This window comes from Rhinopithecus roxellana, chromosome 8 (assembly GCF_007565055.1).
Source record: "Rhinopithecus roxellana isolate Shanxi Qingling chromosome 8, ASM756505v1, whole genome shotgun sequence".
In the NCBI taxonomy this organism is placed as follows: domain Eukaryota; kingdom Metazoa; phylum Chordata; class Mammalia; order Primates; family Cercopithecidae; genus Rhinopithecus; species Rhinopithecus roxellana.
In genome coordinates, this window is record NC_044556.1 from 51201803 (window position 1) to 51220814 (window position 19012).

The window sequence follows — 19012 nt, forward strand, 5'->3', positions numbered from 1 at the left end:
TCATTGAGGTCCCCAAACTTGTCCTGATTTGTCTCCACTTCTTAGGCACGTTGAGAAGAATAAGAGGCCAGTGACTAACAGGGAGATGGAGGGAAGGAAAGTGGCTAAGGATATGGAAGAATAAAGGAAGAAAGGATGTGATTCAAAGGAGAGAAGGATAAAGAAAGAGGAAGAGGCAGTTAAATCTGGGGATGTGGGATAGTACAATTCTACTTTTTGAGCTGAAGAGGAGGTATATTTTGAAGAAGTTCACACTTGTTCCCTTTACTTGCCCAGGAACCCATGGTGTGGCTTCATTGTGTGATTTGAAAGGGTGAAATGCAAGGTTATTAATGACCAGAATGGCCAACACACTTATAGCCAGGTGTGTCCTAGAGACCTTCAAGGAAATTGGCACTAAAGCTGGTGGAGGCTGGATGCATTTTTGCTTGCTCTCACCTGCTCAAGGCCATTTGTAAGGCATGCAAGCCCTTCCAGATGCCCCTCAGGGAATTTCCTGAGTTCTAGAGAATCCCCTGCGTGGGATTGTGCAAGAAGGAGGTAACCCAAGTAAGCTAGGGCTCTCCCAAGGATTGGCACCCCATGCTCCAATGCTCTGCCATACCACTGACAAGGCCAGTTCAGGCTGTTTGATTTGGTGGAAACATAGGGACTTTCTTGGCCAATTTCCCGATAGCAGACCTAGCCACTAATCAGTTGACTATGAACAAATTTCTTCACCAATAAAATGGAAATAGTCACTGCGCCTCGGGTTTCTGATGAGTATTAAATCAGGTAATATATGTCATATGTAGCTCATGTTGTACATGTCTGAAATAAGGTAGAGCTTATTCAGCCTTCAACCACCCTTCCTGACCCTCCCACTACTCTCCCCACCCCCCAATCCCGGTTTCATGCTACTCTTCTAAGTTGGAGATGGTGATACCTGGAAATGAAAGGGAAAGGAGGAAAGTATGTATTAACAGAAACCATATCTCCCTCCAGGTTAAGCATTAAAACATTTATTGCTTGTTTCATTGAACTGTGTGAAGAAACAGGAGATTTAAAAGAAAAGAAATCCTTTCTCATTTAGGAGGAGAAATGGAGTTCTGGTAGTTAAAAGAGACCCTCAAGATAAAAGAGAACACAATTGTTCAGAATCAGCCACTGAGATTTGGAAAAAGCAAATCACATTGTCTGTCCTCTGCTATACGATTAGGACAGAAAGCTTCTGGTTGGGCCAGGGAATGGGCAGGTTTTAATGACATGAGGAAGACAATAAGTTGGGCATTGTGTGAAAGGGAGGCAGCAGGACCTGGACTTTTGCCCTTGTCACCTTCTGTATGAAGCCAGGAGGGTGGAGCTTGATGACATCTCCTAACAATACCCACAGGCACATCTCTGTCATCCTTAAATCACTGAGTCTTGGACTTCAGGGTCTCCTTGTGCCGGTCCACAAGGGAACCAACCCACTCCACGGTTTTCTGCTTGGCTTCCTCCCAGATGTAGAGCGGCTCATATGCCAGATCTCGCTGAGCCTTCTTGTAAGAGAAGGTGAACACGCTATTTGACAATTTCACTGTGTGACGATTGAAGGGCGGTCAATAGGTGCAAATTGGTCTGAGCAGGAAGCTCACTATTTCCAGCAGGAAACCAATCCAGTACCTTGATTCCATCTGGAATCAAGGCGGAGGCCGAACTCTTTGCTCAGGATGTAATTAAGGTTATCATATCTTTGGTGAGATGTGTCATCTGAGATGTAGTAGAACTGCCCTGGGACACTTAGGGCCTTCTTGGGGTCCCGCAGGGCCCTCAAGGCCAGAATGTGAGCCCAGGCCACGTTGCCAATATAGACTGGGTTGACTGCGGAGAATTTGCCAACACTTGACAGGATCCCATTGTTGTTCAGGGCCTCATTTATATTGGCAGTAAGAAATGGGCTTCCTTCTCCATAGATATACATGGGTCTTAAGGCACAAGTGTAAAAGGTATCACCATTTTTCAGAGTCCTTCCATTAGCTGCCAGCACAGCCTTCTCAGCGAGCTTTTTGCTGTGTGGATATGGAGCAGACCATGTGTTTTCCAGACAGTCTCGTTCATGGGCATTCTCGATGATTTCCTTGTAGGAGTTGGGCCCAGCTACCTCTAGGGCACTGGGGTAGATGAAGACTGGCACACTATCTTGGACACAGGCCTCCAACAGGAGCTGAGTACCTGCCCGCAAAGAGCATGCTGTCAGTGTCAGGAAATATCCCTAAGGGGGGCCAACCACATACACAGATCCATGTGCCCCACTCCTCACTCCCAAGTGCAGTGGTTGTAACAGACTCGGGATACATTCTTCTGTGGCTCTGACTAACACGGGGCCACGCTACAACCACAGGAAAAACACAAAGATGAAAAGAAACTGACATGTGGGTTCTGGAGAGCAAGAATTTTTAGACTTTTGGGTTTCATGTATGTGTGTGTGTGTGTGTTTGTGTGTGTGTGTACCTAAATTTTGGAAAATGACCTCGGGTTGTCACTTTTTGTTTTGCCACGTAGACATTGAATAATTATGATTTTTCATCAATACCATTAAAGACAGATCATTTAAAATCTAAAAATACTCTGAGTGTATGGATAGTTCCAGTTCTTAGGCACAAAAGGGTAGTGGAAGAATTTACATGATACACACACAAATACATAGTATGCAGGCAATATACACTCTTCAATATACATGAAATTGTTAATATTTTTCTCATTTTGTTGAGTACTAATAAAACTTTGTCACAAGGACCATCTCTGGACATGGAGCAAACAGTGGGTTGTGGGAACATGCTGGAGACCCACACTTTTTTCCTGATTGTGTGTTCCCTGGGAAAGAGACTCCCAATTTAAAGTCTCTGCGCAATTTGAATTTCTGGAGAGACAGTCTCAGGTTTTCAAAAATTAATCCAATGAGGGAGAAAATTTGGAGTTAGTTTGCCTTGAAGGGGGAATTGATCAACATTGTGAAGTATTTTCTAAGCTTGGGAGTGATAATGGTTTTAGGAAACAGATGTCTCTAACACTTCCCCTGTCATTTCATATTCCCTGTTGTACGGAGCTGAGGAGAGCAGGAATTAAAATAAAAAAACTGGTTACTCTTAGCATCCTTCTTTCACTGTAGAGGTACTTAGAGGTATGGGTAAGTAGCAACTGGAAAGGGTTTTTTTTTTTTTTTTTTTTTTTTTTTTTTTGAGATGACACTGGCGACTCAAAAGCAATTAGTTGCTTTAGAAAAGGAGTTTGAGGCTGGGTGCGGTGGCTCATGCCTGTAATCCCAGCACTTTGGGAGGCAGAGGTGGGTGGATCACCTGAGATCAGGAATTCAAGACCAGCCTGGCCAACATGGTGAAACCCCATCTCTACTAAAAATACAAAAAAAAAAAAAAAAAATTAGCTTGGTGGGGTGGTGGGCACCTGTAATCTCAGCTACATTGGGAAGCTGAGGCAGGAGAATCACTTGAACCTGGGAGGCGGAGGTTGCAGTGAGCCGAGATCACGCCACTGCACTCCAGCCTGGGTGACAAGAGTGAAACTCTGTCAAAAAAAAAAAAAAGAAAAGAAAGAAAAGGAGTTTGAGTAGACTGAATGTGGAGGGCCAGGCCGGGGGTTGGGGTGCTGTAGTGCTGAAGAGGCTCTGGAGATCAGAGAGTGAGAGTGCATTAGAAGATTCCTTAAGGAAATGTGTCTGAATTTAAAGTAGGTTGGAAAGTGACAATTCAGAAAGACCACCAAGCATTTAAGGGATGAGGATTGAATGAGGGTGCACTTTGGGCACCTGGCTGGAAACAGCTATGTAATAGCAGACCCTGTGGTGAGCTGAACAGATTGCATTCTGATACACTGGAAAACTCTCATTGTTAAAAAAAATATTGTGGGAAGGCATGTGCTGGATAATTCTGTCCTGACAGACCTCTGTGAACCAGCTTCACTAGTTCTCTCGAGAGTGAGGACTTCTTCTTTGAGGTGGGCAGGAGGGCTCTGAATGTTCCTATCAGCCTGCACACAAGGTTCAAAATGATGACTATGGTGACACCCGGAAGGCCTGATTCTGGTCTGGGGAGCCAAGGGGTAACTGGATTTCAAGAGTTTGAAGTCGGAGATTAACTGACTTTTGACTGGGACCACATTAGAAAGAGCTTCCACAGCCTTTGGAGTCACACACAGGAGTGAGTTTAAAGTCGAACTCTCCTACTTACTTACTCACCTGTGGGACTTTGGACAAGTTGCTTGTCTTTGCTCAGTCCTAGTTTTCTCATCTATGAAACTGAAAATAGCAGCCTTGAGTTCCCCCAGTTGGTAGTGATCAGCAAAGGCACTTGGCCCAGAGCACAGCAGGTGTTCAGTGGAGAGACTTCTCTTTCCTTCCTGCCCTTCTTTCTGATCTTCATTTCCCCACCTTAGTCCATCTCCTCCCCAGGCCACCGTACCGTTCACATTGACATTCATGATGGACTCTCTGTGAATGACACCGAAGACATCAATGATACAGGCGGTGTGGATGACGACCGAGACGTCCTGGCAGGCTCTCTTCAGAAATGGCTCATCCAGAATGTCTCCTTCCAGCACTGTCAGCTTGGTCTTGTTCTGGAGCTCTGTGTGAACACAGGTCAGGTCATAGGAATGATTTCTGGATCTGGTTGGGAAGTTTTCTGATAAAGGTGATGTTACGTAGGTGTTCAAGGACGGTTAGAGCAGGGTGTTAGAGTGGAGGGTGTACATTCCACGGAAAGAACAAGCAAACAAAGGCACAGAAATCAGCATGTGTCGCAGTTTACTAGGAAAGCAAACATCTGTTTCTACCATATCTCATTTCAGAAAAGTAATCTGAGCAGTGAGCTGTCAGGTGTGCCTGGAATATAAGCATTGCTAGAGTTATGGGAGACTCACCAAATTTCTTAAGGAGCCTAGGGTGATTGTGGAGAGTTGGGTATAAAAGGTAAAAAGTTAATTTAATTTTGTAGGTAATGAGGAATCACGTATGGAATCATGATTTTGGGTCTCCAGCATCATGTCAAAGAAAAATGCTTATTGATATTTGGAATAAAAAGAGAAACAGGCCAGGTGTGGTGGCTCATGCCTATTTCTTTTTGCATTGCAAATATAAATAAGCAATTTTTGGAACTTTGGGAGGCCAAGGTGGGTGGATAGCTTGAGCCTGGAGGGTCGAGACCAGCCTGGACCACCTGGGGAAACCCCATCTCTACTAAAAGTACAAAAATTAGCCCTGTGTGGTGGCATCTGTCTATAGTCTTTGCTACTCAGGAGGCTGAGGCAGAAAGATGGATGAAGGATGGATGCAGCCCAAGAGGTGAAGGTAGCAGTGAGCTGAGATTGCACCTCTGCACTCCAGCCTGGGGGGTGGAGCAAGACCCTTTCTCAAAAAAAAAAAAAAAAAAAAAAAAAAAAGAAAAGAAAAAGAAAAAAGAAAGAAAGAAAGAAAGAGAGAGAGAGAGAGAGAGAAACAGAGGCAGAGTTGTGGTATAGGAAGTTAACCTTGACTTGAGGATATAAAATGGACAGATACAGGTGACATGAGAAAGCCAGGTGATCAAGAGATTAATCAGAATGTCTGTGCCAATGTTTAGATGAGGACTGGAACCAGAGTCCAGCAGTAGAAGCAGAGGAGGGGAGAGATACACCAGGTATGAATGTCAGACCTTACCTTGAAGGTCCTGGTACTTATTGGATCTGGGCTGAGAGGAAAAGAAGATAAAATCACCCCTGTGGTTTCCTGCTTGGGCAACTGGGAGGAGAGTGGAGCCATTACTAGGAAATTGAGGATGGGCGTAAATTATGAATTTCATGGAAAAACTCTTACCAGATATCATCAAAAGCAGATAGCAACGCTGAAAATGAGTTAGCCACCGATGAACTAACATCCCAGATGTCTAGTGTCTAGCCAAGGGCAGTGGATATAACATCCATATCTTCAGGTTTCTCTGAAATCCACAGGAAGTGACGCTGCCAGTAAAGTTGTCACCCAGAATTAGCCCCAAAATGAACACCATGCTACATGGAGCTCAGATAAATACTCTACACTCATTTGTGTTTTATAATCTGCATACAGCCCACAGCTTGCTTCTTTCCTTTTACAGCTATCTTGTAAGGTAGGTATTTTGAGTCCCACTTTATTGGTGAGGAAACTGAGGCTCAGATAAGTTAAAGGACAGATCTAAGGTCAGTCCCACCTCACCTCAAGCCTTGTACTCTGTACCCCAGGTGCAGGACTAGCTGTTTAGAATCAACTCTTCTGAGAAAGAGTAGGAATAAGCCAGTTTAACTGAAATTGGCAACAAAGGCCAAATAATTGTAAGAGTGAAATTCAAGTGAAAAACTCAAGGCTGGAGGAATTCCTTCCTGGGGTACAGGCGGGACTATTTACTCTCCTAATGCCTGTGCCATGTTTTGTCTACTCCCAGCCCCTTCCCATAGTCAGGCACCTCCAAGAAGGGCCTGTAGTGGGAGGAGTCAGGGAAGAGGCTGCTGGGGAAAAGGTGGTAACAGCCTAAGAGTGGAATTTTCTCTGTTTGTATTTCCCCCTCTTCTCCCTTCTCTGCTGCCTTCCTCTGCTTCTCCTTTGCTGCCGACTTCAGACAGACTGGCTCAAAGAAATTGTTATTTCAAAGTGGAAGAAGTCCAAAGTGAGGAGAAAAGCACTGTTTGCAAACGAGTTTGCAGGGATCAAGAGGCACCAGGAAAGGGGACTTTGTTGATGGAGCTATAGCTTCTTCCTTCTAGAAGCTGCTAGACTAACTACTGCTTAAGCACACAGATGCTACACTAGACTGTGTGTGTTCAAATCCAGCTTTACCATATTCTAGCTGTGGAACCTCGAACAAGTTAATTAACCTCTCTCTGACTGTCTCCTCGTCTATAAGAAAGGAGGATGATAAAAAACCGATCTCGTAGGGTTGTTATGAGGAGCAAATGAGTCGACACATGCAAAATGTTTAGCACAGTGCCTGACACAGAAAGAACGCTGAATAGATTCTCTGTTTTTATCTTCATGCAGGCCCCTACCCATTCATTATACCTTCTGAATTTTCACCATAGGTGAACGGTTCCCTTAGGCTGTGCATTATTTTTTTTCCGGTATCAGGTGTTACAGCGCAAATATTGGTGAGATATAAAGATTACAAACATTTAATATTGGTCATATGTTAATATTTGTTTATCAAAGACACCATTAAAACAGAAGGTGGAGGAAATGGGACTTTTGAAGAGGCCACTCTTCTCTGGGAGAGTGAAAGAAGAGTAGATTGTTGGGTGTGGTCTCTGAGTGCTGTCAAGTGGGAGCTTTTCTGTGGGCAGGGGAGGACCCTCTGGGCAGCCAGAGCACCCATGTAGACACACAGTCCCCCCAATCCCCTGGGTTGGGGAGGTGGACAGGGAATTGGTTTGGGGCACACAGAGAGGCAAAGAGAGAGACTGAAGACCCACTTTGCCAAGCATCACTTGATGGAGCCTCTGGAAGGAAGCTCTGGCCTGAGCGCTGCTATACATTGGCAGATGGCATTGGTGAGTAACTTTATGTTTCTAGACCTTGATGGGTTCATTGTCCAGTTAGATGTGACCCATTTTCTACCTTCCTCATGGGGTTTTTTTGCACAAGGAGTTGCTACAGCAAATTCTGCCATCAATTTCTTTGGGGTATTGAGCAACAGACATAAATGTTTTTTGTTTTTTTTTTTTAAAAAAAGCCATTTATAAGAAATCTAAATGAGGCATGTCCAACCTCATACTGCCTCTTACTCTGACTCTGCTTTGTACTGTGCACTTGAGCACACTCTCTTCCTCTCACTGATGCCCTCTCTCTCTCTCCTATTCTCTCTCTTTCTCATTCATTCACTGACTTTCTCATTCTCTCTCCTCCTCATTTTTTTCTCTCTCTTTCTGACACACACACACACACCACACAAACACTTACACACTCATCTTTACCTTCGCTCCCTTTTATTTTCCCTTCACTAAAAATCCTAAGGAGGCTTCCAAACAAAACAAAGTCCAGCGCAGTCTAGAGAGGCAGGACCCACTGGTGAGGTCTTTAGGGTGATGGTGTCCTTTGTGAATGTTGCAAAACAATCGCCAAGACAAAAAGCTTCAGACATAAAAGAGTTATAGACAAGAAAGAGAACAGATGTGGGATTTTCTTAATAGAAGAAAAGAGGCCTGGAGGCTGAGGTGGCTGCCTCTCAAGTTCTGGGTCAGGGCCAGAATCCAGTCTCTGGACACCCCATTCAGTATATTTCACACTATGACATTTTATACTCTTTAATGTTTCCTTTTTAATGACTTTGGATGTGGGATTGGCCTAGATTTTGCTACAACTTTCCGTAACTTGCTAGACAAGGTCCACCTCCCCACACCCATGCAGGGTTTAAGCTGGAGCCACACAACTATGACTCAAGTTTACTTACTAGAAAATTCCTCCCTCAGTCTTGGTCTGAAGGCCTTGTCCAAGGCCCTGATCTCCTTCAGCTCTGTCTCCTCCACCAACAAGCAGATGATCCTCTGACCCAGAAACCCTCCTGCTCCTGTCACAAGGCAGCTCCAGCCCATCATGGCCAATCCAAGGTAGCAGGAAACACTCGCCAGGAAACAGAAGATGCTGGAGAGAAGATCTTACTGTATGGTGACCCTAGAGAGGGCTAAAAAGGGAGATCAGATATTTATACACTCACACAGATGCCTTTTTACTTCCACCCAATTTTTTTTTTTTTGCAAAAATTCCATATCCCACCATTGCCAGAAGTAGCTGCAAGAAAATGAAAAAGCTCTAACCATCAGTTAGATTATTAATAGCTGAACAGAGTAGTCAGGGTGCTGGTCGCTTCATCCTTTGAGGCAAGCCTAGAGCTTTGTGCAGTGTGGCTTCTGGCTCAGTCATTATCACCATGAACTCCTGCCACAAACTCATTGCTCTCTGCTCCTTCAGGATCCCTTTACTCAGAAGAACAGTGACCTTTAAGTTTTATCTCCCAGGAACAGAAAGAGAAGTTTAATCTCCCAGGAACAGAAAGAGAAAAAGAGAAATTCAAGGCTGCAATGTGATAAAGAGTCTTGGGTTTAGACTTAACAGGACACTGGTCAGTTGATACCAGCTCTCTGGGATCTGCAACCTGTGAAGTTAAAGTAGACTGGGAGAACTCTTCAAGTGCAATGTGAACTCTGACCTTGCGCAGTAAATACATTTGAGAGGAAATCCACATTTGCCCATTATCTCCTCTGTCAGACTATCATTTGAGATGTTGCTCCTGTCTTGCAAGGTTTAGAAGTTTGCAATGTTGACAGCTCCAATCACTAAGTTTTATATGAGGTGACTTTCTCTCCTACCCAATATATCCAAAACCTCAATTGCAATTTTCCCCTGGAGAGCTTTGGATTCCTAGACAAAGAACATCACTGAAGGTAAGCTATCTAGTGATAACCGCTTAATTATATGGCCTGTACCACAAGAGTGGGGATTTCTGGTTGTATGACCCAATGACTCTTACCATAGATGTTTGAACTTATCCCGTATTTTTGGCTGCAAAACCATTCTCAGCAAATTCCTGAAATGAATATGCTGTGAATGCTTCTGTAGTCTATGCCTGACAACTGCCCAGTATCACTACCATAAGCTCCCCAAAACACTTTCCTCTGTTTTAAAAAATCAAGGTGTAATTTATATGCATTAAAATGCCCAGATCTTAAGTGTTCAGTGCCAATGAACTTTGACAGTTATATAAGCCCATGTAAGTACCACTCAACGAAGATATAGACCATTTCCTTCCCTCCATAAAGGTGTTTTCCAACTGTTCCCTATTATTTCCCTGCCCTCCGCCCAATCAATCTCAGAGGCAACTACTTTCTGATTTTTATTCCCACAGAATTCCCATTTTCTATTTCAATTTCCTATATTTTCATAATTTATTCTTCTAAGATCTCCATGGTTCTGGATATATGTTTAAATATAAAATCATTTTAAAATTTAGTTTTGTGCATGGTGTACAGAAAAATTAACTACTGATTTTCTCTATTGTTTGTTCATTTTTATATTTCATGATTTTCATTATTTTCGTAATTGGCTTACAGTTATTAAGTTTGGGTTTATTTTGCTCTTCTTTTTCAGGGTTGTTATGATGAAAGCATAGATAATTGACTTTACTCCTTTGGTCATTTTCACTACAGGCATTTAAAGTTGCCAATCTCTCTCTAAGCACTGTGTCAGCTGCGTCTGACATTTTGAGGCACTGGGTCATCATCACTCAGTTAATGAACTTTTTCTTGTGAGTTCGCCTATGACCAAAGTGTTATTCAACATATGTTGCTTGCTTTCTACGATTGGGAGTCTTCTAGATATCTCATTGTTATGGATTTCTAATTAAATCCTATTGTGGCCAGAGCATATACTGTGCATGATTTTGGTCCTTGGATATATATTGAGACTTGTTTTATGGTCCAGCATACGGTCTATGTTGGTGAAAATGCCACCATAAGCCCTGGAAAATAATGCTTTCTGAAGTTGTTGGAAGTAATACTCTACAAATGATTTGGTTTGAAACTCCACCCTGGGTCTTGCCCTCCTCCCACATTGTAGACGTTCATCTAATACTTGGAACCTGACTACCACTGCTTCAAACCCACTTGCCTAGAAAGGTTGATCCTGTTCTGCAAGATGTAGCAGCTTGTTCTCTGAAGCTAGCAGAACTAGCTACAGGCCCTGGGTCTTGCTGAGACTTGTGGAGCACTATCTGAGGCCAACCAGGTGCATCACATGCCTTTGCCTGCTGTAGCAGATGCTGGAGTACACCTTAGGTAGCCCTCATCTCCTTCAGGACAGTATCGCTCATTCCCTCAGCTGTTGAGAGTTCTGGAGGCTGATAGATGTCAACCAGTGTCTCTCTTGGAGTCTCTGAGTGGAACCAATAAATATAAGCTTTCTTTAAACCAATAAATATCTCACTTTCTTTAGGAACATGAGAAATAAAACAAAGGGCAAGACTGATGTGAGCCAAACTATCAACTTTCCTTTATTTTTAAAAACTTTACTGAGGCATAATTGATATATCATAACATTCACCTGTTTTAAGGCACAGTTCAATTATTTTTAGTAACATTTTAGAGTTGTGTGACCATCATCACAGTCCTGTTTTGGAACATTTCTATCATTCCTAAGGAATCCCTCATGCTCATCAGTTGCCACCCCTTATTCCAAACCCCCCAGCTCTAGGAAGCCCATAACTGGTTTTCTGACTCCACAGATTTGATTTTCTGGACACCATATAAATGGAATCATATAATATGTGGTCCTTTGTATCCATCTTCCTTCACTTAGCTTAATATACTTTTATGGTTCATCTATGTTGTAGCACGTATCAATATTTCGTTCCTTTTAGATGCCAAATCCCATTTAATTGTATGGATGGCTCCCATTAGTTTATTCACTTATCAGTTGATAGATATTCAATGTGCTTCTACTTTTTGGACTATTATGAATAAAACTGATATAAATATTCACATTCACATGTCATGTTGATGTACATTTTTATTTCTTTATGGTAGACAGGTAGGAGTGACACCGCTAAATCATATGGTAAATGTATCTTTAATGTTTTAAGAAACTGCCAAATTGTTTTCTGGTGTGGCTGCCTGTCCCATCAACAATGCATGAGTATTTCAATTTTTCACATCATTGTTTTTTCACTTCCTCTAATTGTTACTGTCTTTCTTTTTTATTGTAGCATTCTAGTGGGTAAGAAGCGGTGTCACATTGCAGTTCTGATTTGCATTGCCCTGCTCACTGATGATGCCGACCATCTTTTCATGTACTTTATTGGCCATTCTTATATCTTTTCGATGAAGTGCTATTCAAATATCTTCCCCATTTTAAAACTGGGTTATTCATCTGTTTGCTGTTTAATTGTAAGTGTATTTTATATTCTGGATACAAGTCTTTATCAAATACGTGATTTGAAATTGTTTTCTTAGTCTGTAGCTTATCTTTTCATTTTCTTATTGATGTCTTTCAAAATGCAAACATTTTTAGCTTTGGTCATGTCTCATTTTTAAACTTTTTCCCTTTTACCAGGAAAAGTTGGGGTTTTGCCTAATTCAAGATCATGAATATGTTAATCTGTGTTTTCTTCTAAGATGTGCATAATTTAGCCCTTACATTTAGACCTATAATCCATTTTGAGGGAATTTTTGCTTATGTGTGAGTTAATGGCGTATATTCTTATGGTCACGTGATTTTGACAAAAGTAAATTCAATGAAGGAAAAGGATAGTCTTTTAAACAAGTGATACTGAGACAACTGAATTGTCTACATGCTCAGGGAATTTCAGCATGCTGTGTAAAGTGATGCCCATCTGAGCCATACCCTATTGGCATCAGAGTTTTTGAAGACTTTCTTGATATGATAACCATGTGTTAAATAATATGCTGTAGCTAGTTCTCTCTTCCTGTTCCACAGGCAGCCACATTGTCCTGTTTTGCTCCAACCACATCCCTGAGACAACCTGGTGAAGCTGAGGGCCTGAATAAACGGATTTGGCTGTATTGGGTGTCTGGTCACCAGGGCTACTTTTAACTCTGGTAAAGTGGATATTGTCGCCATCAATGACCCCTTAATTTAGCTCAACTACATGGCCTACATGTTCCAGTATGATTCCACCCATGGCAAATTCCATGGCACCATCAAGGCTGAGAATGGGAAGCTTGTCATCAATGGAAAGCTAGATCCTACCAAAATCAAATATGGCAATACTGTCACTGAGTACCTTGTGGAGTCCATCAGTGTCTTCACTACCATGGAGAAGTTGGGGCTCACTTCCAGAGGGGAGTCAAAAGGGCCATCATCTCTGCCCCAGTGCTAATGTCCCCAGGTTTCTGATGGATGTGAACCATGAGAAATATGACAACAGGTTCAAGATCATCATCAATGACTCCTGTCCGACCAACTGCTGAGCACCCCTGTCCAAGGTCATCCATGACAATTTTGGTATCGTGGAAGGACTCGTGACCACAGTATACACCATCACTGCCACTCAGAAGACTTTGGATGGCACCTCTGGGAAGCTGTGGCACGACGGTCACGGGTCTCTCCAGAACATCATCCCTGCCTCTACTGGTGCTGCCAAGGCTGTGGGTGAGGTCATCCTTGCCTAAATGCAAGGACCCTATGAATCCCCTATGGGAATAAATCCTCTGGAAGCACTTTCCTTTCTTATGGCACTCTGCACATTTACTGTGCACAGCACCTAACATGTCTCATATTTTATCTCCCCAGCTGGACCACTAAACTGGGAGCAGAAATGGAAAATCGGAAGGAAGTATTAGGCCTGGGTCCAGCCTGCAGACTTGTTTTGTTAGTTTGCATGCTTTTCCCCCCACAAAGTTTAATTTATTAAAAAAATTATAGCCTATGATACACAGAAAATATGAGAATATGGCATAATAATGTGTATTTGGGACATATCACTAAGAATGAACAGATTTGCTGCTGACACCTGTCCACCCACTTTTTAAGGTGTAAAATACTACACACACAGTTTGAACACCACCCCATGCATCCCCCTCCTGCAACAGGTCTTCACACTGTTTTATCCAATTTACAGTTAGTCATTAACATTTAGAAATCAAGAGATTTCACGTAAGAGTTGGCCTCTGGCCACTTTCCTGCCAGTTCTCACTAGGCCTGTCGCGGGCTCCACGCCCCACCCCAGTCCTTGGACCCTGCCTACTGGGTCTGTGACTGACTCTTGCACCTGAGCTCCGTCATCTGCCCTCTGTACACGCTTCCTAGAAGATGGGGGCAGGGAGCTCCTCATGCCCCTCATCCTCCTCTACACCACTGCCCAGGCTGTGCTCCCTGCCTGGACCCAGGAATCCAAGTCTTCATTCAAGCCCCATGGGTTCCTGTGGCTTTTCCCAGTGACTTCAGCTTAGCTCCCTTCTCTGTACTCATATACACCTCGCCCTTAGGCCGGTGGCTGAGTACTTGCCTGAGGGTTCATTCATTCCCTTGCCAGGTACCCTGCAGAGCCACCTAGGTGGAGAAAAGGACCCAAAAGTCCCCACCAGGTCAGGTTTCCTTGTTCTTCCCTCTGAGCCTTTGACATCCCCGTGTGGTGCATCGCATGAGGTGCAGCGGAGCTTGGTGCAGGAGCTCTGCCCACCTGGCACCCTCAGGTATAAGAAGGGACGGCACATTTTGTTGGCTACAACACTCCAAGGCCTTTTTGCTTGTTCAGTTGAGACTGCTGGCCCATCCGATTCCCTCGTCTCTTTCTTTGAACACCCCTTGCTGCCTGTTGGAGATATGTCCTTTCCCTTCCCTTCCCTTCCCTGTGAAAATTGCTCTGGTGGTTTTATAGGTGTGGGGTTTCACTAGGCTGAAATACAAGGGGGAAGGGCTCTTGCCCCAGATTCCACCACCCTCCTATCCTTCTCATGCTGTTTGTCATTAATATACGGATGATGTGAATACCTTACAAGAGCTGGACAGATGCTGCTCTTGCATTTTGTGCAGTGGCCAGGGAAAAATGAGTGTTCCTTCCATTTTTCACCTTACCCCACTGCCTGGGGTCACTCCGTCCTGATGCTGGTGCTGATCTTCTGTTCTTTGGGGTTTTCAAGGTGGTGGAAACTTGTTCATCTGGGCCAGAATGTTTTTCCTTTTTCCCTTCGGAACGAACACTGAAACTATCTCCTTTGCAGTCATCAAATTCAGCTGATTAACGATCTGTAAATTTTCTGTGAAAGAAAGAAGCGGTTTTGATGTTGGATGTGACTCTCTTCATTGCTGTCACACCCAGGTACACAGGGAGACAGCTTTCCATCCCCACACTCTGGACCCACAGCAACTTCCTCGCCTGCTTCAGTTCACTTCTGTCCCTGATGCCCCTGACTGTGTGTGTGTGTGTGTGTGTGTGTGTGTGTGTGTGTGTGTGTGTTTAAACTATTGCTTCTTTGGTTGGTTAATGACTACATCATCATTGAAGTCCCCACATTTGTCTTGATTGGTCTCCTCTTCTCATGGAAATTGAGAAGAATGAGAGGGCCAGTGATTAAAGGGGAGATAGAGGTAAGGAAAGAGGCTAAAGAAATGGAAGAATAAAGGAAGAAAGGATGTGATTTAAAGAAGACAAGGAGAAATGAGAGAGAGGCAGTTAAATCTGGGGATGTGGGATAATAGACTTCCACTTCTTGGGCTGAATAGAAGGTACATTTTCGGGGAAGTTCACGCTTGTTCCCTTTACTTGCCCAGGAACCCATGGTGTGGCTTCATTGTGTAATTTTAAAGGGTAAAATGTAGGGTTACAAATGACCCAAATGGCCAACACACGTATAGCCAGGTGTGTTGTAGAGACCTTCAAGGAAATTAGCACTGAAATTGGTGGAGGCTGGATGCATTTTTGCTTCTCTCCCCTGCTCAGGCCCATCTGGTAAGGCATGCAAGCCCTTCCAGATGCCCCTCAGGGAATCTTCTGGATTCTAGAGAGTCCCCTGCATGGGACTGGGCAAAAAGAGGTAAACCAAGTGAGCTGGGGCTCTCCCAAGAATCAGCACTCCCTGCTCCAGTGCTCTGCTGTACCACTGACAAGACCAGTTCAGGCTGTGTGATTCAGTGGAAAGATAAGGACTTTCAAGGCCGACTCCCTGGTAGAAGGCTTAGTCACTAATCAGTGTGACTGTGAACAAGTTTCCTCACTGATAAAATGAGAATAGTCACCCTCACCTCATAGATTTGTGAAAGAAAATTAAATTTTGGGACCCCACACTCATTTAGCCAAAGGGAATAGTCAAGCTGGGAACTGGGTCATGCAAACATGCCTCTCCCTTTTGGTGCCTAAATAAGATGGGTACAAGATGAAAAGCCACATCCCCGCTCCCCTTCCCTGCCCCATATTTTGCCCACAAGAAAATTTCTAGTTAGCTGTTAAAACTTCATCATCGCAATGCAAATTGGTAACTTATCTTTAAGGGGGCAGTCACCCGGGCTGCCAGACACAAATGCATATCTGGTTGTTCCCCTACCCAGTGTTTTCCGTCTTACCTTATGCACAATGCAGATTCCCTGCATTTTCCCTCTGCCTCTTTTATGTCATCTTATATAAAAAATGCAGATTCACTGAGCCAGACAAGGGCATGAATGGCTATTTTTCCCTACCCTCCCCTTACATAAAAACTGTGTGCTTCTCAATATCCCACTCTTTCCCCCTTTGAATTTGGAGCACTCAAAATCGTCTACAGAGAACGGCATAGACCTGTCTCCTGGGTCTGTCCTTAACTTTGACAAATGAACCTGCTAAAATGATTGAGACTTGTCTCATCATTTTCCTCAATTGACATCTGGTAACCATGGAGGGATCCTGAGTGAAAGTGACCTGACCTGTGGCAATTTGCCTCTTGGTGCTTGGTACCTGCTTGGGCACTTTATATCCCAAACTGACAGGATGATTTGCCGAAGTCAGGGAACTCTTTCCTGCTGGGATCCCTTCCAACATTTTTCAGTTAGGGGGTCTGAGGTTTATTTGCTGTTAAAACAACTCCCCTTTTTTGTGGTAGTTTTTCTACTCGCTTCCATCAAGGAAGGTGAGCTCATCTGCTTCTGCATCAGTGGAGCGTGGTCTCCAGCTTGGACCCCATCACCAGGTATGAAACTGGTTTGGGATTGTGTCTTATCAATTCTTTTAAATGACTAAAATTAACATTAACAACCAGCTGGTGTTAATTTCCTGCTCACATTTAGAGCGCTCAGTGTGATCATTGTTAGTTTTGCTTAACTGTTTTGTTGTTTGTTTCTGTTTGTGTGTGTGTGTTTGTATTTCAGTCCTTTCTCCTGTCGGATTTGACCAACTCTGAACCCTCTGGCTCATGAGTGTGGAATCTTCCACTATGAAGAAATAGAGCACCTTGCTCCCCTCAGCCTTTCGAGGCATTCTCAGGTGACTGAGAATCATGTGAGGGTGTCTTGAGAAAAATGCTCCCTAAGATGTGCAGTGGCTCTAAGTAGGTTTCCCCCTCAGAAGAACATGCTTAGGGTCTAATCTCAGCCGGCAGGTGCGTAGAAGGAAGTGATCCCTCCTGCACCTTGAGCCCCTGACACATTGTGCCAGGTAGCCATGACACAGGTGGACCAAACTGGGTCAGGGGTTAATGGCTCTGAAAAGTTAGGTCTGCATGGAGCACATTTTGTGCCCGACACATGTCCCAGCTTGGTCAAATTTAAAGATGAACTCTAAATTATGGTGAACGAGGCCTCTAAGATCCCAGCAGCTGCGAAACATAAAGTTCCCCCTTTAGGAACTCTAGCTAGGTATATGCAAAATACTTATGGCAAATCATCACGCAAATATTTAACCTAGTAGACCACTGTAACTAAAGCAGATTCTAAGTTACAATGGCCTAAATGGGAATCTTTTGAGATGCCCAAATCAGTGTACCTGTGAACCACTATGGAAACGCAGACACAAATAGCAAACAACCAGAATGGGAGAACTATTTTTAGGGGTATCTAGAAAGTAACAAAAGCGGGGAAGACCACCTCATCTCCCCACAGGAGGTGAACAAACAACTTGGGAATGCTAATAAAGAACTCTCTAATATTTTATCTCTCTTAAAGAAATCCTCGGGATCCACTAATTCCCCTTTGGCACCTTCCCCACCTCCACCTACACTCCCACTCTACCCTGACCTCTCTGAGCTTCCCAGGCCAGATCTGTCCTCACCTTCCCCAGCATGTTTAACGCTTGCTCAACAGAAGACAGAGTCAGGAATCTGACTCCGTGGACCCCACCCGCTGACGATTCCCTGACATCCCCAATGGCAGAGTCTCATCTGGAAGATGTGGGAAAGTGGGACCCCGCAGGGACTTCTCTCATGATTTACTCATTTTGGGAACAACCAGTAACAGGTAGGGGAACCCCAGCAATTGTCTGCCAACCCTAGTCAAAGGCTGAATTACGAGGCATAAAGAATTTCCTGACCCCATAAAGATCCAACTGGGTTTGCCCGAGAAGTTGAGTTTATTATCAGAACCTATGACGAAGGTCATTCAGACCATTATCAGCTAGTCCGCATGTTGGTCTCAGAAGCTAAAGCTAAGGAATGGCTGGAAAAAGCACAATGGTCAGACCCTATAGCAGATTTGACCCCTGAAAGCCCAATAAAGCCACAATAATCAGGCTCCACAAATCCAGAAGATGAGTGTAAAGACGCATGGGAACAAGTGACCACTCTGTTAAATATTAGTCCTTCAGTGTTCCAAAGGGTTGTGGATTGGAATAAAATCCAACAGTGCTGCCAGAACCCAAATGAATCAGTTTTAGATTATTTCATATGTTCTGATAAAACTTTAAGACAATATTGCAGGATGTCAGCTGATTGTTTGAAAACACCAAAACTGATATATTACTAAATGAAAATTTCTTAAACAGACTGGATGATGATTTAGCCACCCTTGTAAAACACCACTTGACAAATTAGGCCACAGCCAGAACTAATGAACTAGTTAACTTATCTGAACAGTTATCTCACATTATGATAAAGAAGGAAAAAGAAGATTGCCTGAGTTATGCATTTACAGCTAAAGCAATTAACTTCTCAAACCTCTCAGTCCCAGAAAGACTTTAAGCTCGCTCAGTCTGAGAACTCTTTCCTCCAAGTTTGTTGCTACTGTAAAAGACTGGGATGCCTTAAGAGGGATTGCTTTAGGCTGAAGAGAAAGAAAAAGGCCAGAGAATGCAACTTAGGAAGACTAGGGATGCTCTGAGGAAATACAGGGGTTTCACCTCTTTAAATACTCTACCCTGACAAACAAACTGGGAGAGATTAACCATGAGCTTAAAACTGTTTTGACACAGGCATGACTATTCCTTTGATAAATCCCACCTTATTTAGAAACTCCATTCCTTAAAGTAATAAAAGATTAGCATGGTGGGTGTGTCTAATAAAACAATCCCATGTTTTAAGTTCAGACCTACACCTTACCGTTTCGTCGGCTTCAGCTCCCCCGCCA

The 19012-nt window shown here is 43.6% G+C and overlaps 1 protein-coding gene and 1 pseudogene across 1 annotated transcript; one reads left to right on the forward strand and one right to left on the reverse strand.

The window, feature by feature from the left end:
* Positions 1–979: 979 nt before the first annotated feature.
* Positions 980–19012, reverse strand: LOC104654602 (3 beta-hydroxysteroid dehydrogenase/Delta 5-->4-isomerase type 1-like). Its single transcript, XM_030936463.1, has 5 exons — positions 18985–19012; positions 14480–14745; positions 8427–8657; positions 4437–4601; positions 980–2193 (listed from the first exon to the last, which is right to left on the reverse strand). Exons 3-5 carry the CDS (start codon positions 8569–8571, stop codon positions 1616–1618), a joined length of 888 nt encoding a protein of 295 aa, XP_030792323.1. The 5' UTR covers positions 8572–8657; positions 14480–14745; positions 18985–19012; the 3' UTR covers positions 980–1615.
* LOC104654613 lies at positions 12531–13158 on the forward strand (annotated as a pseudogene).